The sequence below is a fragment of the Mastomys coucha genome, unplaced genomic scaffold, assembly GCF_008632895.1.
Source record: "Mastomys coucha isolate ucsf_1 unplaced genomic scaffold, UCSF_Mcou_1 pScaffold9, whole genome shotgun sequence".
In the NCBI taxonomy this organism is placed as follows: domain Eukaryota; kingdom Metazoa; phylum Chordata; class Mammalia; order Rodentia; family Muridae; genus Mastomys; species Mastomys coucha.
In genome coordinates, this window is record NW_022196915.1 from 56,717,281 (window position 1) to 56,741,735 (window position 24,455).

General features: G+C 41.5%; 1 protein-coding gene and 2 pseudogenes across 5 annotated transcripts in view; 2 read left to right on the forward strand and 1 right to left on the reverse strand.

The window, feature by feature from the left end:
- Ppp3cc (protein phosphatase 3 catalytic subunit gamma) overlaps positions 1-24,455 on the reverse strand; it is a 74,211-nt gene that overhangs the window by 22,438 nt on the left and 27,318 nt on the right. For all 4 annotated transcript variants that reach the window (XM_031360969.1, XM_031360967.1, XM_031360968.1 and 1 more), the window contains exons 4-8: positions 20,370-20,481; positions 11,967-12,112; positions 10,208-10,347; positions 5,241-5,318; positions 5,063-5,157 (exon numbers count right to left, since the gene is read on the reverse strand). In XM_031360969.1, the coding sequence (XP_031216829.1) occupies positions 5,063-5,157; positions 5,241-5,318; positions 10,208-10,347; positions 11,967-12,112; positions 20,370-20,481 (571 nt within the window). The remainder of the gene's footprint in view (positions 1-5,062; positions 5,158-5,240; positions 5,319-10,207; positions 10,348-11,966; positions 12,113-20,369; positions 20,482-24,455) is intronic.
- On the forward strand, positions 2,136-2,645 carry LOC116084126 (annotated as a pseudogene). The gene has a single exon (XR_004116046.1). The product of XR_004116046.1 is annotated as a 60S ribosomal protein L27a pseudogene (transcript).
- On the forward strand, positions 15,397-16,323 carry LOC116084125 (annotated as a pseudogene).

Below are 24,455 nucleotides of genomic sequence, written 5' to 3' on the forward strand. Positions count from 1 at the left end.
TGGCCTCAAACTCAGAAATCCACCTGTTTCTGCCTCCCAAGTGCTGGGATTAAAGGCGTGCGCCACCACTGCCTGGCACAATCACAACTTCTAAGGGCAAATAGCAATATCACCCACTGAACGGACAAAGACTCCTTTGCAAGTCATGAGCCACAGCTAAAGCTTTTCATAAACACTCCAAGAATTTATCAACTCACAGTGCAATAAATGTCAAAACATTTTATAATTAATGTTTAAGGTAGAATGTACAAACTTCTCAGTCAAAAAAGTTTCTTCTAGTCTCAGCAAATGAGTATCTATAAATAGTTAATAACCATGCCACATAGGTGCATACCTACTGATTTTCTTTATACTTTTTTAAAAATGAGCTCCAGCAAAGCTTTATTTAATAAAGCCATTCCTTGTTTATTGTTCAGCAATCTGTTCTGGCTGCTTCAGGTAATATCAGCATCACCTGGGTCAATTAATACCCGGCATGCATCTCTGTAGTATTTTCTGCATGCTGTGCCCAATTCAAAATCATTGCCAATTTTGTGATGGGCACCATTTTGACCAACATGACATAGTACTCTATTTCAGATTTCCTCAAGCTGGGCAGTTGTTGTTGAAGATAACCAGTCCTGCTTGGCTCTGTCTGATCATCCGCAGAGTCTGTGTCTCAGTGTGTAATTTCTACTTTTTATAAAAAACCGGAGCCCAGAGTCGACAAACACCAGAGACCTGGGACTGTGGGGGAGACAGGGTTTCTCTGTGTACCTTGCTCTGTAGACCAGGCTGGCCTCAAACTCACAGAGATCCTCCTGCCTCTGCCTCCCGAGTGCTGGGATCAGAGGCCTGTGCCACCACACCTGGCTAGAAACTTTTGTATCTCTGCAGTCACCACATTCCTGCCTTAGGTCAGTGAGGGACAACCCCGGACCAAGAGCTGAGGGGCTGGGGAAAAGGCTTCTTTGTATTTTAGTTTCTTATTCTGTATCATCTGTTATTATGTGTACTCGTTCTTCAATTATTTCTTTTTGTTTGGTTAGGGTTTTTTGTTGTTTTGTTTTGAGACAGTCTATCAGTATGTCTGTGTCTGTCTCTGTCTCTCTCTGTCTTTCTTCTTTCTCCCCACTCCTCAAGAGCTCTAGCTGTATAGAATTCACTGGCTGGCCTTGAACTCAAGCAATCTACTTACTTGCCTCTTGCCTCCCAAGTTCTGGGATTATAAAGGTTATGTGCCACTACACCTGGCTTTCTTTCAATTATTCTTACTGAGACATGAAACCCAATTCTCTAGAAATAACAGACAAAGGTCACACTGGGTTCCTGTTTCCTTGCTGTGGGATAGACTAGTGTTCTAAACTTTAAGTTACTAATGGTCTAGAATGTATATGGCAGACAACTATAAAGCACAAAAACAGTATTGAAAGCCTAACTTTACCTGACATGTACACCTCCATTATTTTCATGCTGTGTGCATTTTATGTAGCTGAAGTGAATATATCAATAATTCTCTCTCACACAGGAAAAAGAAGTTAGTTTCAGCAGTAGATGATTAAAACTGGAAGCTTAAGAAACTTTTGGAATATGTTCCCGGAGGGAAGGGGATGGGGAGACAGAAATAAGAATAAAAATCCCAATTTAAGGATGTTTTAGGTCATCAGGGAACAAAGATACAACTTGAGTATCAATGAGCCTAAAGATCTCTCCAAAGATGCTCAGCTTGCAGAGCACTGCCTAACATGCATGAGACCTGGCACCACATACATCAGACATGGCACATGCTTGTGATTCCAGTATTCTGGAATGGAGGCAGGAGGATTAGAATTTCATGGCCATTGTAGGCAACAAAGCAAATTCAAAGGCCATCTGGCCTAAGTGTCAAAAAATTAAGAAACAAACGACAGGAAAAGCAGCAAAAGCAGCCATAGGAGGAAGAAGGTGCGAGAGTTTTTCTTAGAACTAAAGAGGCATTTGTAAACTGTTGGGTGGTGGTACATGTCTCTAATACCAGCACTTGGAAGTTAGCAGCAGCAGCTTTCTGTGAGTCTAATGCCATCCTGGTCTACATAGTAATTTCCAGGACAGCCAGAGATGCATAGAGAAACTCTGTCTCAAAAATATGTATAAACTCTTTCCTTTCTGCCACCGCCATGCCATCCAGACTGAGGAAGACCCAGAAACTCCGGGGCCATGTGAGCCACGGCCACGGCCGCATCAGTAAGCACCGCAAGCAGGCCGTATTGGTAAGCACCGCAAGCACCCAGGAGGCCGCGGGAATGCTGGAGGCATGCATCACCACAGGATCAACTTTGACAAATATCATCCAGGTTACTTTGGGAAAGTTGGTATGAGGCATTACCATTTGAAGAGGAACCAGAGCTTTTGCCCAACTGTCAACCTGGATAAATTATGGACGTTGGTCAGCAAGCAAAAACGGGTCAATGCAGCAAAAAACAAGACTGGAGCTGCTCCCATCACTGATGTTGTCCGATCGGGCTACTACAAAGTTCTGGGCAAGGGAAAGCTCCCTAAACAACCTGTCATCGTGAAGGCCAAATCCTTCAGCAGAGGAGCTGAAGAGAAGATTAAGGGTGTTGGGGGGTCCTGTGTTCTGGTGGCTTAAAAGCCACGCCAGAGGTTAATTAAATGCTAACATTTTCCAAAAAAAAAAAAAAATGTATAAGACAAAATAAAATAAAGGTATTTGCCACGCACACTTTGTGTGAAGGCGGTATCTGAGGCATAAACTTCAAGGAAAGTCAGTCTCCTGCCTCCGCATTGTCGCCTGGCACCCCAAACTCAGAGGTGGCCCAGATATGTCCTCATACTAGTGTGCTAGGAACTCACCAAGATATCATTTTCTTACAGCTAGCAAGAGAAAATTCGGACATTGCTTTCTGACCTTCACCAATGTTTCCAACTATCCTAGTTTAATGTTTTAAGTACTAGAGAGTAATTGAAAGGTTTCTCTCACTCTAAGACATTAGCTGAAAGTGTTAGGTCAAGATTCTCCTCTGCCTGCCTCCAGCAAGAACCAGAGAATTAGCATAAGAATACCTCAACAGAGAGGGTTCCACCCCTCTTCCTCCTGCTTCACACCTAGCTACCTAGACCCTGCTGACCTGGGTGTGTGTGGGTCGGTTTGCCTATTTGACTTCAGTCTAACACCAAGACTGGAGGAAGAAGGACTTAGACTCACATGCAGGACTAGCACTAGAACTTAGATGGGCTAGGACTCAGATTCATGTATCTCTCGCAGTCCCCCGGGCCCAGAGCACTTGCAGTTTCAGAGGAGATAGCTGCTGTTTTAGACCCAGTATGTTTCAGATAGCCTCAGAGGTACCTCAACTGTTGAGCTGCCAGATTTTTCATTTATCTTTTGCAATCATTGTAAAAGCCTCATGCCATTTTTAAAGAAATACACTCAGATTTTACACCACCCGTGTGTAGTCTGTTTGTCAAAGCCGAATCCCGTGCCCACCTGGCCATAATCCCTTGTCCCGCGGAACAGGGACCCCACGAGAAACCCCGGTCCGCGGCAGGTATTTCTTGGTAAGGTGTTAGCAAGTGCATATGTATGTGAGTGCAGGTGTCAGCTAAGCACACTGGGAGCTCCCAGGCTTTCCACAGATGATCTCAATAGTGGCACTAAAAAGGGAGAAGGAAGAGTGTACCTCACAAAATGAGACATAGGGGCACAAGCATCCTTGAGGACACTTAACAAAGTATGTATACTTAATAAGAAAGGAAATGAGGAAAAAACCCAAGCTGCTATTACATGTGAAATATTAGGGAAAAGAAATATGAACACAGCAGAGGAGGTGCAGAGCACAGTAGGACAGTTAGGGCTAGAGAACAGCCTGGAGCAGTTAATAAAGCTAAGGCTAGGGGAGAAAGGATCTGTTTTTAAATAGTGAGTGATCAGGGCTGGGAGTGGAGCTCAGTGCCCGTATACCTCCTAGCAAGAGTAAGTTCTAACAGAGCACAAGATTAAAAGAGAACAGACAAACCACTGAAGGAAAGTCTCAGAGTTTTAAAAACAATTTATTTTTAATTTTATGCACACTGCTGTTTTGTTTGCATGTATGTCTGTGTGATAGTGTTGGGTCCCCTGAAATTAGAGTTACAGGCAGTTGTGTGTTGTCATGTGGATGTGGGAATTGAACTGAGGTTCTATAAAAGAGCAGCTAGTGCTCTAAAACACTGAGCCATCTCTCCATCTCTCACTCTCAGATTTAAATGAAACAAAACAGAGGCAGTGGTGTCTCATACCTTTAACCCCAGCACTTATGAGGCTGAGGCAGGTGGATCTCCAAGTTGAGGCCAGCCTGGCCTACAGAGTGAGTTAGGGTTACACAGAAACACCCTGTCTCCAAACAAATAAACAAACAAACCACCTAATGGAGAGCCAGCACTAGGGAGGCCAAAGCAGAATGGTGAGTTTAAAGCTCGTCTGGGTTGTACAGTGAGACCCCATTTTAAAATACTAAACAAATATGGTCCCAAAGAGTCCAATCTCTTAGGAGATGAAGGCCAAGCAGCAGCTTACATTCTAAATTTATGGACCTTTTTTCCAATAAGGTCTCCTCTTCATCTAGGTATATATAGTAAGTAGTGCATACCTGTAACCCTATCACTTGGGAGATGAAGCATGAGGACCCCAAGTTCAAAGCCAGTCTCTTTACATTACATAGCAAAGCCTTGTCTCAAAATGGAACAGAAGAGAAGAGGAGCGGGGAGAGAGAGGTAGAGATGTCAGGATCTTGTGGAGCCGGCTGGTGCAGAGCACAGTAAGATACCAGAGACTGTAGCTGAGGCCTTTCTCATGCTGAACTGCAAAGACACATCCCTTACCCAAGACCTTTTTATCTGGCTGAATTTTGTACTTAAAAATAGGTGTTTAGGATATAGCCCAGAGGTAGAGTGCTTGCTTCACAAACACAAGGACCTGGGTTCTATCCACAGAACCAAAAACTAAAAATAAGCAAATGAACACAATAATAAAATAAAACACAAAATTAAAGTAGAGCTCACAGTTACTAACAATTCACACTCAGATATTTCTGGGCTTCTTTACCTTTATTGTTATAGACATCTAGGTAATTAGGAGCAGAGAAAATCGTAATAAGTGATGGAAAGCCGGTTGCTTGGTTCTTCCTATACATTCGGTACCTGGAAAAAGAGATATGAGCTCAGGCATCTTTACACTAAAAGTAAAACCTCTGCAGTAATATGAGAGTCTAAATGCAACCTACCCAGCATCCTGGGCTTCATGGGCTCTGATAATTGATAATAAACTGTTGTTCTGTAAAAATTCACAAACTGCAGGGTAACTGAAAAAGAAAATGAGAAAAATCTAAATATGGAATTATAGCAGTTATGTTTTAATAGGAAGAAACAGAAAACCCAATCGAAGAGTTATTTTAAGATTACAGATACTATGAACTATGCAATTTTTTTTGACTATGCAATTTTTTAAGATTTACTTTATGTCTATGAAGATTTTGCCTGCTTGTATGTATGTGCACCATTTGAGGGCCTAGTTCCCACAGAGGCCAAAGGAGGGTGGCAGAGCTCACGGATCTGGAGTTACAGACAATTATGAACCACCATGAGTGCTGGGAACTGAACCGAGGTGTTAGAACAATTAGAGTGATAATTTTTTCTTTATCATGACTAGCTTCCAAATAAATGAGATAGGGACTATAAGATGTGTTTAATCACACTTTATACCACAATAGCTGGACAATATTAATCTATTTTAATCCTCTAAAATAATCTGGCTCCCTCCCAGCCAAAATCCCCAAGACCCTTGCATTTTAGTACTGCTTTCTCTGCTACAGGTGTGTTCTCAAGGTCTCCTTCACACTCTCCTCACAGGGAATCTTACTTCCCTTCCCCTCTCCCCCCTCCCGCTGGCATGGGAAGTCCAGCCCCATTCTCTCCTCTGCTCAACCATTGGCTGATCAGCTTTTACTGACAAACCAGGGAATATATTAGGAGCATCCCATCATGGAGGCAGGAGGAGATTCTTACAATAAGTATGGCAACATCATATCAGGATTGCAACCAGACAGGAGGCAGAGAAATCTGCATTTGGAAAATACAAGGATAATCTTCAAACACTGCACAATAACATTATGCCTACACCCAGGTCCTCTGGAAGAACAGCCATGGAACCATCTCTCCAGCCCTACCACTTAACTTTTATTAAAAGCTCAGAAACCAGTTCTTCCCTCCCAACCTCCCTTCTTGGAGCATCTCAAACCCTCTGCCGCTGAGGGTCCTTGGGGGGGGGGCAGGTCTGATGAGTAGCCCCTCCCCTCCAGGCCCCAGAGGAAGAAGATTCTATGCCTGTTGCCTGTGGGGGTATATTATATTCAATTTCTAGATTAAAAAAAAAAAAGCTCAGAAACCAGTGATTTCTATTTCAAGCTACATCAAACCTGAAGAAGATACCTTAGAATAGAAACAGTTTCTCCATCTTCTAACTTATTTTACCTTAATACTAATATTAGAATCAAAATTTTTGGTATTTTGATATGAAAATGTATCACAACTCCATGTATGCATGTATATATATACAGTTAAGTGCTATAAAAATAGTGCATGATTTTCTTAAATCATCAAATCTTTAGAAAAATTAAAAGAATCTACTTATAACTTTATACATAATATCAATAGCAAGATAATACTATGCATGGCTATCTCAGGCATAGATATAAATATTACAGACCACCATACTCTAATGATATCTGCATATACTCCTAAAATGGTCTTTTTTTTTTTTTTTTTAACTTTTCCTGGATGACAAACAGGAAGAACTAGAGAATATAACATTATCATGAGTTTGTAGATGTTAATTACCTATCTTTAAAGAGTATTTCTTTCTTGAACTGGAATATAACTAAGCTGGTAGACTGCTTATGTACCATACAAATTCCTGGGTTTAACCCCTGTATACCATATTCTAGGGATGCTGTATATGTAACCTCAGTGCTTGGGAGGTGAGACAGAAGAATCAGAAGTTCAAGGCTGTCTTTTCCGACATAGTAAGTTTGAGACCAGCCTGGGATGCATAGGATCCTGTCTGAGAAAAAACAGGGCAACTTTGTTTTTCACTCTGTTCAGTGGAAAATGTATAATTTTAAAATCACCTGTATATGACATTATCATGATTTTGGAACAGGAAGTCCCCTCTTGACCAGCATAGGAACAATGAATGATCTGTTAGCCACTCAAAGACTGTGAAGCCCTTTCGAGAAGGCCTTAGGAATGAAGTAGGAGGCTGTGGAATTCTGGTAAAGCCCCTGACCAAGTAAGTATCTCATGCCATGACACATTGTTACTGGGCTCTGTAAGAAGTTAAGATTCCTAGGCACCTCTGGCTATATTTTCATCAACCACTTAAGTGTTTCCGATGTTTTCCTGCATAATGACATTTTATGTAAATGTACAATTGAATCATTAACATTGAATTCATGGCCAGGAACACAACTCACACTTGACAAATCTCTGTAAGTTACATTATAGTCTGCTTGTGCTCACAGACACTGGACAGCACTTTGCTTGATACCATTATCAATACTGGAAAAAAAAAACCCTGCTGACAAAAAAGTGCAAAAACAGAAACTAAACTGAAAGATGGGGGTGGAGGGATGGCTCCAGGGGGTCAGATGTTCTCTTCAGGCCTCCATGAATACCAGGGAGACACATGATGCAGAAACATGCATGTGAGCAAAACACTTCTACACATAAAACAAAACAAAACAAAAGACTAAAAACAAAAATCAGCACATGACTTCTAACGTCAGCTGCAAGCCTGCGCGCGGCATACGGGCTGGCTCAGGTGCATCTGTTGTTCTGCCAAGGGTGTCCACCAATGCTGTAAGAGCTCTGTGAGGACAAACTGGGCTGCAGTAAACTCAGGGGAGTATGAGGGTAGCTGCAAGCCAAGTGTCAGAAGGAGGATTTCTGGGTGGAAGGCCTGTGTTGTAAGAGGTGTTGGCAGGTGACCACAGGAACTGTAACAAATGACATTCGGCCAATAATACTAAGTCCTTAAGCAACATCATAAGAGGGGAAAGTTAAATTGTTTCAGTAAATAAGTCACTAGAAAGATAGATGGCAGAATAGAATTTAAAACGATTATTTTAAAAAATGTTTAGAGGCAAATTAAGGCTTCTTATATACATATGTTTCATTTAATTACTGTATTATCTTAACCAATTAGCAAGATTTTTAAAGAACTAAGTAAATGTATTATTTGTCATGATAAAGCACTGGAATTAAAATTAGTTTAGATTTCAAATGTCTCTATTTTCTCTACTTTTTTTTTTCTTTTTGGTTTGGCTTACATGTGAGTTTTAGGACAATAACTTCCAGGAAAAGTCCAAGGCTTGGATCAGTGTTCTGGGTTTTTGTTTTGTTTTGTTTTGTTTTTTTGTTCAATAGCAGAAGTTCCAAAAGCTGGGAGCAAGGCAGTAAGCAGCACCCTCCATGACCTCTCCATCAGCTGCCTCCAGGTTCCAGCCCTGGTTCAGTTCCTGTCTTGATTCCTCCAATGATGGATTGTGAACTGGATAAGCCAAATGAACCCTTTTCCTCCCCAGCTTGTTTCTCAGTCATAGTGTTTTGTCACAGCAACAGTAACCTTAAGAGAGTAGGCCTAGATGGTTTGGCACCCACTATGTAGATGAAACTGGCCTTGGACTCACATTGAACAGCCTGCCTTTGTTTCTCAAATACTAAGATTAAATATATATGTATATGTGTGTGTATACATATATATATGTATTATATATAATGTAATATATATATGTATTATATATGTGTATACACATATATATGTATGTATGTATATATATATATTTAGAGAGAGAGAAAAAGAGAGAGAGAGAGGGAGAGAGAGAAAGGGAGAGAGAGATTGAGAGAGAGAGGATTAGTGACATGCTCAGAGCTAAAGAGCATTTCCTGTTCTTGCAGAAGACCCAGGTTTGGTTTGCAGCCCTTCCCCCTCCCCACCCCACCCCCACCCTCAGATGGCTCATAATCATCTCTAACTACCAGTTCCAAGTGATCCCATGCCTACTTCTGGTCTCCATAAGCACCAGGCACACATGTAGTTTATACACATAGAAACAGGCAAAGCACCTACATACATAAAAATAAGGTGCTGGAGAGATGACTCAGCAGTTAAGAGCACTGACTGCTCTTCCAGAAGTCCTGAGTTCAATTCCCAGCAATCACATGGTGGCTCACGACCACCAATGCCCTCTTCTGGTGTGTCTGAAGGCTGCTATAAAATACAGAAACAATAAAATAAAATAAAGAAATAAAATCTTTTTAAAAAATCAGATCTTTAGGAAGTATCTAGATGATATCTAGAAACAACTAATAAATCATTTACAGCTTATAATAGTGAGATATTGGGAGAGGTTTTAACTGTGTTTACTAATCTGTACTTCTTATGATCTCATGCCTAAGAACATACTAAGACTTTTCTGCTATTAAGGAACTGAACAAGTGCTTGCCCAGGATGTGTAAGATCCTAGGTTTGCTCTCCAACACCAAAATGAAAGGAAGGGGAGAAGGAGGTGAGAGAGAGGAGAAAGGAAAAAAGAGAAGTAAGAACACAGAGAATTAGACTAAACAGAAATCTCTACTACGTATTTGCAACCTAAGCCATTAAGAAAACTTTCATAAAACCAGGCATGGTGGCAAGATTAATTTCATTAAACCAGGACTTGAGAGATGGTTCAGTGGTTAAGAACACTTACCACTCTTATAGAGGACCCAAGGTCAGTTCTTAGCACCCACATGGTGGTTCCACAATTCCAGTGGATATAATACCCTCCTCTAACTTCAGAGGGCACCAGGTGCACACTTAGTACATAGATAGGCAGACATGCAGACATAACATTCATACAGAAAAAACATTTTTTTTTATTTTAAAAAAGAATAATTCCATTAAATGGATCATAGTGGGCTGGAAAGATGCCTCTGTGGTTAAGAGTATGTACTCCTATAGAAGACCTAAGTTCAGTTCCCAGCACCCATGCTGAGTGGTTCACAGCTGCCTATATTTCCAGTTCCAGGGGATCTTATGTCTCTAGCCTCTCTCTAATGTACCTGCACTCATTTGCACAGACACATAGGTAATGAAAGACAAGCTTAGAAAACAAAGTGGACCCCAATCTGTTTCACTGTTTTCTTAGCTTACCTGAAGAAGTAGGAGCAGCCTCGCACAGTGTTGTGGGTGTAGTGCTCCAGGGTCTTCTCACTGCCATAGTCCTCTAAGGGGTCAGACCAAAGCAGGTCACACACTGGCCCAAAAGCAGGAGGTTCAGTAAACCTATCTAACTACAAGACACACAAGGGCCAAAAGAAGAGAAAAAAAATCAGGAAAGTGAAAGGCTTTTGGAAGCAGCAGATCAAAAGTCACCTCCTCCCTGCAGGAAAGCATTGTAGATGAGGCAGTGAGCCCCAAGGATGGTCCCTTGAGAAAGTGAGAGTTCAGCAATAAATGTGTACAAGTATCTTATCTCTGCTCCTGTAGAAAAGGGCCTCTCCTTCCACGCTAATCTAGTGAAGCATTCATTTAACTCAAATGTGAAATCAGCCCCCACAAAAAATTGTGAAGACTAAAGTTAACTTCAGTTTTCTATGGGAAGCAGAGCTCTAGGAGAGCAGGGAGCCGGGTGGGAAGCAGAGCTTCAGAGCAGGGACCCCGGCAGTTATCCTGTCTACTGCTCACTTCATCCCAATGGAGATGCTTTCTATTGTAAAAGGCCTTCTATTCATTCCATTCTATGCAATGGTAACATTTTAATATTTGTCATTAACTTACTGTTTTAGTTACTGCTGCTTTAATTAAAAACACACACACAAAATCAAAGAATATAAATAATTGTTTTTGAACACAACCAGAATATCTGAGAGTCAAGAGGAGGGCTTCTGCTGAGAGAGGGGGGAATTTTTTACTACAGCTGATACACAGTGGTTAAACACAATCTACTAAAGGAGAAGCTGGATACTGAAAAGCCAGCACACTGGTGTACCTCTTACTGAGAAGACCGCCATGAACTCACTTGAGGAAATTCTGAGTTTGTATCTCTGTGGGAACTGAGGAGATGAAGGTGAGGAAGTGCAAGAGCACGAGGCTGTTCCTTTTTTCTCAGTCATGAAGACACAGAATCTTGGAAATAATCACCACGTAAGGCAGATGGAGCAACCAACCCTATTGTTTAGGATGTAAACTTCAATGTACCTCACAGCCGCCAGAGCTCGGGGCACTTATTCAAATTTCCTCATTTACAAAAAGAATGCACTCAAAGGTTAAGGGGCCTGGCCAAGGCTCCACATTCATGTTCTTTCTTTGCACACTGGAATATAATTTAAAGTTTTAAAGCTGGGCTTGGTGGCATGAGTCCAATAATTATACCATTTTAGTGGATGAGGCAGAACTGTCTTGAGTTCAAGACTAGCCTGGGCTTTGCAGAGAGACCTTGTTTAAAATATACAAATATGTTTTTTAAAGTTTCAGAGTTATACTATAAGAATAGTATGCTTTTAGATATTAAGATTTAATTTTAAGGCCAAGCAGTGGTGGTGCATACTTTTAATCCTAGCACTCAGAATCAGAGGCAGGTAGATCTCTGAAAGTTCAAGGCCAGCCTGGTCTACAGAGCAAATTCCAGGACAGCCAGAGCTACAGAGAGAAACCCTGTTTCAATAAAACAGAACAAAACAGAACAAAATAAAAACTTTAATTTTTAAAAAGAGAAAGAACTATGTTTCTCCAAGTGTTACTAACAGCTCCCTGACAATGACAAGATCATGAGTCAGTTCTGTTTTTCTACCTCTGATTGTATTTTCATTTAACCTCAGCAATTGTTATATGTTATACAGATAGCCATTGGCTGGGATAAAGAACAAAAATTTAAAAGCATTCTCTATGAAAATAGCAAAAGGTTACTTACTTTCCTAATGTCCTCTAAACAAGTAATTTCAGGAGACATTCCTCCATGTACACAGAGAAACTGTTGGTTTAAGAGGGCAGCAAGAGGAAGACAGTCGAAAGTGTGCATGCACGCATCGTACACCATCTCTGAATACTTGATCCGACCTACCCAAAGAGGACAAAGTCAGGGGATGAACAGTGTCATACTGAAGAGACTAACCACGTGAAGCCAGCTCAGAAGCCACTGGCTATAGAGAAGTCTGAAGACCCTGTCCCAGAGAAGATGTCCTTTAAGAATTGCACACAAGGGCTACCCAAACACCTTTCCCTTTCTAAAGATAAGTATGACCTTAGATTAACTTTCTAGCTCTGCTGCCCTGGAAACCTGGTAAGGCAGCTGGCTGCCCATGTCTTATTAGTCAGCATCATTTACCTGGAGGAAGGTTATGGCCTTAGGCTCCTGAGGGTCTTTTTAGGATCCTCAAATTCTGCCATTAAAGCGTTTAGGAACAATGCTGGCATTGCTGATCCCTGGGGCTTCTCAGGCAGAGTGTATCCCAGCCCCACCCTGTGTGGAACTGTTTCCACAGAACTGAAAACTATTTCTGTATTAGAAACCTTTTTGCTCATTTTTTTTCCTGTTTTTTAAAAAAGATTTATTATTTTTATGTGTGTGAGTACTTTGCCTGTGTGTTTACCCATGCACTGAGCACATACCTGGTGAGGTAGCTAGAAGGGCCCTGGATCCCCTGGAACTGGAGTTCAGAGGAGTTGTGAGCTGCCATGTGGGTGCTAGGAACTGAATCTGGGTCCTCTCTGTAGGAGCAGCTCTTAGCCACTAAGTCATTTTTCCAGCCTTTACTTTTTGGCTCATTAAAAATGTGTTAAGTAAATTATTACTACTCTAATGTATGTAAAAACTGTTTTGCATTTTTTAATTTATTCTTTATTTGTGTATGTATGTGTGCCTCCATAAGTTATGTGCACTGTGTATGTGCAGGTGCCCTCAGAGGCCAGAAGAAGCATTGGAGCCCCTGGAACTAGATGACAGACAGTTAGGAGCCACCTGGTGTGATGTGGATGCTGGGAACTTTACCTAGGTGTCCTCGAATACAGCAGCTTACAATTTTCCTTAAATCTTGTTCTAGGGAATCCAGTGCTCTTAACCTCTGAGCCATCTCTCCAGCTCCTGCATTTTATATTTTGAGTAGTTGTTAGGTTGGAACTATGGTATAAGGAAACACTCCGAAGTGGTCAGATTGTAGGTTTGTCACAATTCTCCAGGAAGAAAAAGATACGAAGTAACAGGTAAGAACACTAAAGATGGGCTTTTAAAATTAAAAAACAAACAAACAAACAAAAGCCCAAAACCAAGCATTTTCCTTCTTGGTGTTATGGTGTGGTTATGATTAGAATATATCTCTCAGGGGATGTGTGGGTTTCAGTGTGGGATGCTGCCAGACAGTGTAGAACCTTTAAGAAGAGAAACCTTAACAGGTGGAGCCTAGTGGGAAGTCACTGGGGACACTGCCCTCAGAAGGAAGAGATGTTATGAGACTCTCAGTAGTTCCTCCAGCAGGGCTCTTCTCTAATCTTTGGCCTTGTGTGTTCTCTCTTTAATGGTTGTAGGGATGAAATTTTAATGACTAGAGATCCAGGCAGACAGGTTTCTATCATGTAAGAATGAAGGAGCACTGGGGCTGGAGAGATTGCTCAGCAGGAAGAGCACTCATAGCTCTTCCAGAGGACCTGGGCTCAGTCCCCAGAACCCACCCACATGGTGAATCACAATGGTATGTAACTCCACTTCCAGGGTATTAGATGCCCTTGTCTGGTCTCTGAGAGCAGCAGGCATGTATGTGGTGCACAGATGTACATATACGCACACATGGAAATATAAACACAATTACATAAAAGGGGAGAAAACTGGGCCCAGTGCCCAGAACTGCAGCTTCTCAGTGGCAGAGCTCAAACACATTCACATTCTTAACTACCCTCTCAGATTCTTTCTAATTATGGTGCTGGGATTGGGACCCAAGGCCTTGAGAATGCTGGGCAAGTGCTTTACCAAATGTTTATACCCTCATCCTGTGAATTTTCTTTTTTTTTCTTTTTCTTTTCTTTCTTTCTTCTTCTTCTTCTTTTTTTTTTTTTTCGAGACAGGGTTTCTCTGTATAGCCCTGGCTGTCTTGGAACTCACTCTGTAGACCAGGCTGGCCTCAAACTCAGAAATCCGCCTGCCTCTGCATCCTGGAACTGTGAATTTTCAACATGGGATCTTGCTATGAAGCTCAGGCTGGCCTTGAACTAGCAGCCTCCAGAATGCTGGGATTATTGGCCTGTGCAACTATGCCCACCACTACTTTTAAGCTTAAATTAAATAGAATTTAAATATTAAAATATGTAATTCCAAAAGGTCAAATTAGCTGATTCAAGAGCTTTATTTTCATGAAAAATGTCTATATTATAGACATTTATATAAGGTTTAACTCTTGCCAATAATACAACAGGATGGAACAAAATGTAGTTAAAAGAAGGTTTCATATCATCCAATCTGACCTTAGCTCGCCTCCGAAGTACTGGGATTACAGGCAAGCATCACTCCACTCACGGCCAGCAATAAAAGAAAATTGTAAAAGAATTCCAGGAAGCTTTGAGAGTCAGCATCATATATAAGACACCACAACCTAGCCATTGAGCATATATTTTTTTAATTCTTATTTACATTCACTAAAGACTCCCCCTCTGTCTTTGTCTCTTCTCTCTCTCTGGCCCCAAGTTCCCAGGGTCCACTGTCTCCTTTGCTGGGGGCTTATGGTACAGGCCACTCACAAACTAATTTAATTCTCTAGCCTAGCTAAGAAATCCTGAGGGATAAGGTAAAATTCTTTCTTATGAGAACAGCTTAGTAATTAAAAAGAAAATGAACTATACAGCACTTGACTTTATGAATATGGCATAATTAACCACACCAATCTGCTACTCTAAATAATGTAATGAACAATATTCATTCTTTAAAAACATGCTTGAACAATACTGTTTTCTTTAGAAAATTACAAGAGTTTCTAGAACTCATCAGCAAACTATCAAAAAGAAGTTTGGGAAACAACAAACTAATCCTCTTGAGATATCTGGACCCAAACGATGAGATGGGGTCAAGACACTCACTACATTTCTTGCTTTCTAAGTACACAACAATAAAAGATGGCATGTAAAAAGTTAACTATTAGCCCAGGCTCTGTAACACATGACTATAATCTCAGGAGGATGAAGCAGGAGGCCTACTAATTTTTTGAGGCCAGCAGTGGGTACAAGGGTAGTTCAAGGCCAACCTGGGTAGTCTAACAAGCCCCTGTCTTAAAAACACTTTCACCATCTCTCGCCAGGCGTCCTCATTAGAGTGACATCATCTTTAAACCATGCATAGCAATCCCTGATGGACCACCGTGATGCCCAGGGAAGACAGGGCGACCTGGAAGTCCAACTATTTCCTTAAGATCATCCAACTTTTGGATGATTACCCAATATGCTTGATTGTGGGAGCAGACAATGTGGGCTCCAAGCAGATGAAGCAGATCCCCATGTCCCTCCGAGGGAGGGCTGGGACATGGGGATGGGCAAGAACACCATGATGCACAGGCCATCAGGGGGTACCTGGAGAACAAACCAGCTATGGAGAAACTGCTACCTCACATCCAGGAAATATGGGCTTCGTGTTCACCAAGGAGGACCTCATTGAGATTAGTGATATGCTGCTGGCCAATAAGGTGCCAGCTGCTGCTCGACCTGGTGCCATCGCCCCATGCGAAGTTACCGTGCCAGCTCAGATCACTGGTCTAGGGCCTGAGAAGACCTCGTTCTTCCAAGCTTTAGGCATCACCACCAAAATCTCCAGAGGCACCATTGAAATTCTGAGTGATGTGCAGCTGATCAAAACTGGAGACAAGGTAGGAGCCAGTGAAGCCACACTGCTGAACATGCTGAACATCTCCCCCTTCTCCTTTGGGCTGATCATCCAGCAGGTGTTTGACAATGGCAGCATTTATAACCTTGAAGTGCTGGACATCACAGAGCAGACCCTGCACTCTTGCTTCCTAGAGGGTATCTGCAATGTGGCCAGCGTCTGTCTGCAGACTGGGTACCAGACTGTTGCCTCTGTGCCACATTCTATCATCAATGGGTACAAGCGTGTTCTGGCTTTGTCTGTGGAGACTGAGTACACCTTCCCACTTGCTGAGATGGTCAAGGCCTTCCTGGCTGACCCATCTGCATTTGTGGCTGCTGCCCCTGCTGCTGCTGCAGCCGCAGCCAAGGCTGAAGCAAAGAAAGAGTTGGAGGAATCAGATGAGAATATGGGATTTGGTCTCTTTGACTAATCCCCTCAAAATAACCAAGTCAGCCTGCTTAATTTGAGAAAGATGGAAATAAAAGCTTACTTCTCTTAAAAAAATAAAAAGCGCTGGGTGGTGGTGGTGCATGCCTTTAATCCCAGCACCTGGGAGGCAGAGGCAGACGGATTTCTGAGCTCGAGGCCAGCCTGGTCTACAGAGTGAGTTCCAGGACAGCCAGGACTATACAGAGAAACCCTGTCTCCAAAAACTAAAATAAATAAATAAATAAAATAAAATAAAATAAAATAAAAATAAAAACCAAAAAAAAAAAACACTTCCTCCCAAAAGACATCAGTTATTCTTTTTTGTTATTCAAATTTTCTTGTGCTTTAGAGAAAACAAGAGAAAATTAGTCTCTCAGTATGAGTAAGAATGAATGTGATACAGGCCTGGTGACCCTGGTGACATCAGCCTGTGATGTAGGAGCTAAGAGGGAGCCCAAAAACTCAAGGCCAACCTGGGGAATTCAGACTCTTTCTTATATTTTCGGTTGTGAGCTTAGCCTTTAACGGCTGAGCCATCTCTCCAGCCCCAAACTCTTTCTTAAAGAAAAAAGTAAAACTAGAACTGTTTCAAAATAAATAAATAAATAATTGAATGAATAAACAAATAAAACTGATGTGAGACAAGAAAAGCACTCTGCAGCTGAGCGCCACTTGGCAGTAATTACATGGTTCTGATGCTAAAAGCCACGGTGGCCCACAGATGAGATCAGCTTCTCAGTGGACGCACACGCATGCTCTTTCCTCATATAGGAATAACATTTTATATTTGTACGTTAGCGTGTCAGCAGACAGAGTGACTGGGCTGGGGTACAGCTATAAGCACTCTGAAAGCCAGCAGACAAGAGGCATGAGGTGAGGAACTCTGGGCAAAATAAGAAACTTAAAAGCATTTCCTGAGCCTATTGTTCTATCTTCTAAAAATAACCAGAAACAATTATGCTGATCACAAACAAAACCTGCTTCACTCTCCAGCAGCAAACCCATAAAAGAACAAATAAAAACTGTGGCTTAAAAGGGGAGAACAGGACAGGAAATTACAGTAGCTGTCCCTTAAAAACCCAGCCAAACAAGGAGCCTGAACCAATGAGCTGTGCATAGGCGGGGCAATGCAGAAGACCCTCTGTCAAAATGGAAAGCAGCACACGCACTCCACTCAGAACAAGGCACCTGCAGGCCATGTTCTTGCTGCTCACTTGATCCTAAGTGCAAGTAGCTGACTTCCATCAAGCAGATCCCAGGTCCTTTGTCACCTGTTTTATACATATTTTTAATTTTTTAGGCAAAACCAGCATATGTTAGAGAAATTGTAAAGTACTTTAAAATCTTCAAATAGTCAAAGAGTTGAGAGTTTTCAAAGACACTGGCACAGTCACGCCTTTCTTTCACATCTTGTATGTCCATACTCACACACATATGTGACAAATGTGGAAGGCAGAGAACAACTTTTGGGAATAAGATCTTTGCTTCCCAAGGACTGCTCAGATTGTCAGACTCAGTAGCAAATGCTCCACATCTCACTGGCCCTGCAGTCATTCTTAATCAACTGCATACAGCTGGGTTACTAGGAGAGCTTCAAAAACCTGTATATGGGCCAGAGACATGGCTCGGTGACACACAGCTCTTGTTGCTGAGCCTGTACCTACATTTAATCCTCAGGACCCACATGGTAGAAGGGAAAATCAACTCTGTGACTTCCACATAAGCACGGCATGTTCCTCATGCACATACACAAAATAAAAAGATAAATGTTAAAAAAAAAAAAGAGTTATTTAAGTCAAGCAGTGGTGGCCCATGCCTTTAATCCCAGTACTCAGGAGGCAGAGACAGGGGCAGGCAGATCTCTGAGGTTGAGGCCACCCCGATCTACAGCTTGAGTTCCAGGATAGCCATGGCTACACAGAGAAACACTGTCATGAAAAAAGAAAGAAAGGAAGAAAGAAAGAAAGAAAGAGAGGAAGGAAGAAAGAAAGAAAGAGAGATAGAGAGAGAAAGGAAGGAAAGAAAAAGGGGAGAAAGGAAAGAAGAAAGAAAAGAAAAAATAAAATAAAATAAAATAAAACAAAACAAATAAAAGCCATTTAAACACTTGGTTTGCAACTGTGTCATTTTTAAGTTAGCAGCTTGAAAAAAATTACAGAAGTAGTACAAAATAGTGGCAATAACTAATTCAAATATTTCAAACATAAAAATAATACCCTCTGACCCAGCATAAGAAAGTAAACACTAGTGCCAATTTCTTCTGCGCACAATGTGCGAGTCAGCTAGTGGTTTCTCTCCGCTAATAGCACATCTAAGCATCTCTCCATATAGCACAAACAGTCCCTTAATATCAAGTCAGCTAGTGGTTTCTCTCCGCTAATAGCACATCTAAGCATCTCTCTATATAGCACATACAGATCCCTTAATATTTAAATAGTGGTCTAGTGTTGCTTTAAAAGTTACTTTGGGAGCCAGAAAGATGACCCAGCAGGTAAAGTACTTGCTGTGTAAGCCTGCAAATCTGAGCTCAGTCTCGGGAACCCACATAAATAAAGGAAAGACTGGACTGCATAAAAAGCTTTCCTACGCCCCTTTCTAATACTAGTATATTGTACTTAATTGGCCCTTTATTGATGTCTAATTATTTTTGTTGTTATAATTAACAGTGCAATGAGCATCCTTAAGAAGCAGATATCTACTGTTTTCTGTCCATTTGTGTTACACAAGCAATGGCTTCCGCTTTGTATAATCTTTCAAGTCCGTGGTTCTCCAACTATGGCAAGCCACTCACTGTCACACTTCAGTGGATGGAAAGGGAAGTCTTCTGGACGGCCCTGGCCTGATTACACCAGCATTAAAGAGCAGAGGTTTCCTCAGCTAGCTGACGGCAGAAGTCACACACTCATCCAGGCTGGGCCAGAAGAAAGCCAATGCCTACACTGGGAACTACCTTTGGGAACCATATGTCAAAAACCTGAAAGCAATCTTTAAAAACTGAGAGTGATCCCCCCACTCCCACCCCCCAGTTAGGAGCTAGAAGGAAAGTAAGGACTTTAATCCATGGTTGCAAGGACTCCAGACAACTACTGGCCTCTGAGGAAGAGTCTAATACAGTCCTCACACACCATGGTTCCAGCTGAACAAAGCCTGCTGGAGAATCCTGACCACTACTGTGACACGATCCCTGTGAGAGTCACTAAACTCTTGACAGTTGCTTTAGCAGCAGTATGGAGTCTGCATGATATTTGACAAGTCAAAAGACTGAGAAAAGAGAATGTATACTTCACAAATACAAATGCAATCTTTATAAATGTTTCAAAATTGCTGTCCAAATATTTGACACCAATTTAAATCCCTACCAAGAGTAAACCTACTTTGAAACCCTTCCTGGTTATTATCTGATGGTGTGTTTATTTCAGGAAGTTTCTGGGGCTTGGATGATCTGAAGATCCTTCACTTGCAACAGACTTTCCTGTCTCTTTTGTTGTTTTTTGAGACAGGGTTTCATATAGCTCTAACTGACCTTGAATTCACCACGTGGCCAAGGCTGGTCTTGAATTCCTAATCCTTTTGTCTCCACCTCTCAAGTGCTGGGATAACAGACATGTCCATCACACCCGCTTACAATTTCCTCTAACAATTCTGACCTTTCCTCTCAGGCTATCCCAAGAGGCAGGCAGCTACTATACCCTGTCCTATGTTCAGTAAAGCTACTACAAACATGACTCAATATAAGTACATGAAACCCTGTCAAATGGAGACCACCATCTGAGTAGAGTGGAGTGTGAGTGCTAAACAAACTCATTCTCTGATAAGCAATGTAAGAGCATTTAACTTTTCTTCTCCATCTTCTTTTAAACAGTGTCTTACTCTGTAGCCCAAGCTGGCTTCAAAGTTGTGATCATCCTTCTGCCGCAGCCTCCTGAGTGCTGAGCTATAGGCAAGAACCACCAAGCCTGGCTTGATTTTTTCATTTTGAAGGTGTGATCTTAACTGAGTGTGGCAGCACCTGACATAACTAACTATTCTGGAGAGACATATACTTACATTCCAGTTTGAAGGTGAAGTACTCTGTAAGATGCCTGCATTCATGATTTCCTCGAAGCAGAAACAATGTTTTAGGATAGTTAATCTTTAAGCTCCATAGATACAGCACACACTAGGAGACACAATTAGAAGATAAATGTTCTTCATGACTATGACAATACATAAACACATTTTATTTAAATCCAAATGGTGTGCTATATGGTATATCTCACTGTAAGCCCCAAGTTATAAATGTAATCTTCTAGCTTTTGCATGTTTTTTAAAAAAAGATTTATTTATTTATTATACGTAAGTAGCTATCTTCAGACACCCCAGGAAGAGGGCATCAGATCTCATTATGGATGGTTGTGAGCCACCATGTGGCTTCTGGAATTTGAACTCAGGACCTTCAGAAGAGCAGCCAGTGCTCTTAACCTCTGAGTCATCTCTCCAGCCCTAGCAATTGCATGTTAATTCTTAAATTTGGTAGAACAAATAGCCTTCATAAAAATCTCTCCTAAGTATCTAAATATTGAGGACTCTGAGTAAAATTACTCACATACATATTATAGTTGTAAAATCTGCATCATTATTTTATAATGGAAAAACACTAGGACCAGGAACAAGGCAAAAATATTAACTATTTGTTACTATTCAGCATTACAATAAAGCTGTTAGCAAATAAATATAACTAGACAAATGAAACCAAGTAAAGGCTTTAGAATGGGTAAAGGAAAATTTAAAAGCAGACAATATAATTGTATAACTAAAAACAAAAACCCTGAACAATCAATGATAAAAGCAGCTTAATAAACGAATTCAGCAAAATAGGATATAAAGTTGAATACATAAGTAAACATGTAAGGTGGCAGGTGCTGCTGATATTCATGTACTAAGCTCTATACCCCAAGATCTGAGATGAGGAGACCCTCACATACACCAGCTTTTGTTGTATAAAACTTGCCCCCAGGTTGCCCCTGATTGGTTAATAAAGATGCCTACAGCCTGGGCTGGACAGAAGAGAGGGGACAGCTTGACGGTTTCCAGGCTTGGGGTCTCAGACAGGGACCACAACAAGGAGGAAGAGAAGGCAGGAGTCGCCGTGGATGGACCTTGAGAGCATGGCCAGAGGGCCAGCCTGTTAGAGGAGGAGTGGCCCAGGCAGAACACGCAAGTGATATATTGGGGTTACTAACAGGGAAGTAGACAAAATAGCATAGAGGGCTGATGTCTGCCCAGCTCCAGTGCTTTAAGGCTTATTTTATTTTGTTTTTTGTTTGTTTGGTTGGTTGGTTGGTTGGTTTCTTCAAGACAGGGCTTCTCTGTGTAGCCCTGGCTGTCCTGGAACTCACTCTGTAGACCAGGCTGGCCTTGAACTCAGAAATCCACCTGCCTCTGCCTCCCAAGTGCTGGGATTAAAGGTATGCGCCACCACTGCTCAGGTTTATTTTAAATCTAAATGTTTTTCGTCTTTTATTTGAGAACTATATGGTCTAAGTAGGGTAACCCCACCCCTACCCCCAGAATAATATTTACAATAGCAGCAACAAAAAGGTGGGGGATATAGCTCAGTTAGTAGAGTGCCTGATTAGCGTGCACAAGGTCCTGAGTTCAATCCCAGCACCCGTAAACATACATGATGTTCCACACCCATAATACTAGCCCTTAAGAAATGGAAGTAGAAGAATCAGTGAGGAACCAGTAGTTCAAGGTCAACCTCAGCTATCCAGTGAGTCAAAAGCTTAGGCTACAAGACATATTGTATCAAAATATATATATATACCACCACCACCACCACCACCACCACCACCAAAAACCAAACACAGAAACAAAAACATAATGTCCTGAGCCAGACAAGGTAGCATAGGCCTGTCACCCCTGTACTCACGCAAAAAGAGCATGAATTCAAGGCTAGCCTAGACTACATAAGAAGTTCTAGACTAACCCGATTACATATATAATAAAACTTTAGCTCAAATAAAATAAAGTAAAATAAAATAAATCCCTATGCCTTACCATATGCCTCAATCTTCCAGTAGCCCAGAAACAGATCCAAGTTCATATGAACATCTGTACACAATAAAGGTGGCATCTCAAATCACCAGGTAAAGGCTGTGCATGGCAGCCCATCCTGGAGCTCCAGCACTGCTGTGCATGGTACTCATCCTGGAACCCCAGCACCAAGTAGGCTAGAGCAGAAGAACTGCCTTGAATTGGAGGCTAGCCTGCACTACAGTACAAAAACTCATCTCATAAAAACAGGGGGAAAAAAAGATCACTGAAGTAATGAACTTTTTAATGAAACAGCTCATTTATATAGCACCCAACAAGTGACAAACAAATGAGGGATCCAGGGGTTAAAATGAAGTTTAACAAGAATGCATGGCTGTTGGGAAGAAATTTTAATGACTAGAGATCCAGACAGACATGTTTCTGTCATGTAAGAATGAAGGAGCACTGGGGCTGGAGAGATGGCTCAGCAGTAAGAGCACTCATGGCTCTTCCAGAGGACCTGGGCTTAGTTCCCAGGACTCACCCACATAGTGATTTACAAACATCTATTAACCCAATTCAAGGGTACCTAATGCCCTCTTCTGACCTCTGGGGTACCAGGCACATACACAGACTACACACATACATGTTGGTCAATACTCACATACATAAAACAAATCTAAAAAAAAAAAAAAAAAGCTGGGTGGTGGTACATGCCTTTGATCCCAGCACTCAGGATCTCTGAGTTCAAGGTCAGCCTGGTCTACAAAGTAAGTTCAAGGACAACCAGGGCTACACAGAGAAACCTTGTCAAAAAAAAATTAAAGAAAAGAAAATAAATTGCATGGTAAAGACAATGCAAAATTTCACAACATTATCATAGTAAAATATTGGCAATGAACACATGTACACACACACAGTCTAAGCAATGCCATGACACTATAACAAGGAATGAGAAAGAACCATGTAAACTGTTTCAGAGTCATTTTGAATTAGGTGAAAAAATCAATATAGAAAAGAGTATGGGATGTTACCCTTTATAAAGACAGGAATATATGAAATGCATGCTTCTCTACTTAAGAAACATGGGGAAGTTTGATAAGCCTGACACTATAGAGGAAACAGGAAGGGGGAGAACCCCTGAGTAGGGATAAGGTGGATGAGGGGAAGGGAGAAGAGAGAGAGAGAGAGAGAGAGACAGACAGACAGACAGACAGAGAGACAGAGAGAGAGAAAGAGAGAAAGAGAGAGAGAGAGAGACCGAGACAGACAGAGAGAATATGCATATCTGTGTGTGTCTGTGTATGTATCTGTCTGTCTCTCTGTTCATCCTAGTCTGTTACTGATATCTCTTATCCTTATCACAGACTGATTATCAAATTCCAAAATCTGAAATACTCCAGAGTCTAAAATTTTGTGAATATCAATGAGGTACTCCAAAAGTTTTGACGCTGGAGCATTTCAAAGCTTTTACTTTTGGATAAGGGATGCTCCACTGGTGAAATCTATGCCAATGATTCAATATTTGAAAACCTCTGTAGAACCACATCTGGTTTCAAGCACTTTAGATCCAAGAACTCGACATAAACTAGATAATATATATATACTGGATAATATTCCTAAGTGGGGTTTCTGTACCTGTCTTTAGGCTCCAGCAGTCCACTGATTACATAACAGTCAGAGTAATTGTTGTAAAACACAAATATGGCTCTGCTACTTCTCTCAAAGCCTCCCAAATAAAAAAAAAAAAGCAATTAAAATAACAATGCAGATGCTTCATATCCCATCCAGAACAAATCTAAACTCCCTGAGCAGGTCTGCCAGCACCTAAGCTCTGCCTGCCTGTGTGCTGCAGCTCTCACCCTCACTGTGCTGCTGCCCTGCCCAGCCTTGCTACTTTCTGAGCTGTTGCTGTCACTGGGCGTTCCTTCTCTATGCCCTCTGTGTAGAAGGGACTCCCACTCAGCTGTGCTTTCTCTTGAAGGTCATTCCAGTTTCTACCCACATATTATCATCTCTGAAAGGCCTGCCCTGAGTGATCCATCTAAATAGTTGCTCCTATCTCCTTTTATCTCTTACTGATTTCAGTTTCATAGATGGTAAACAAATTATATA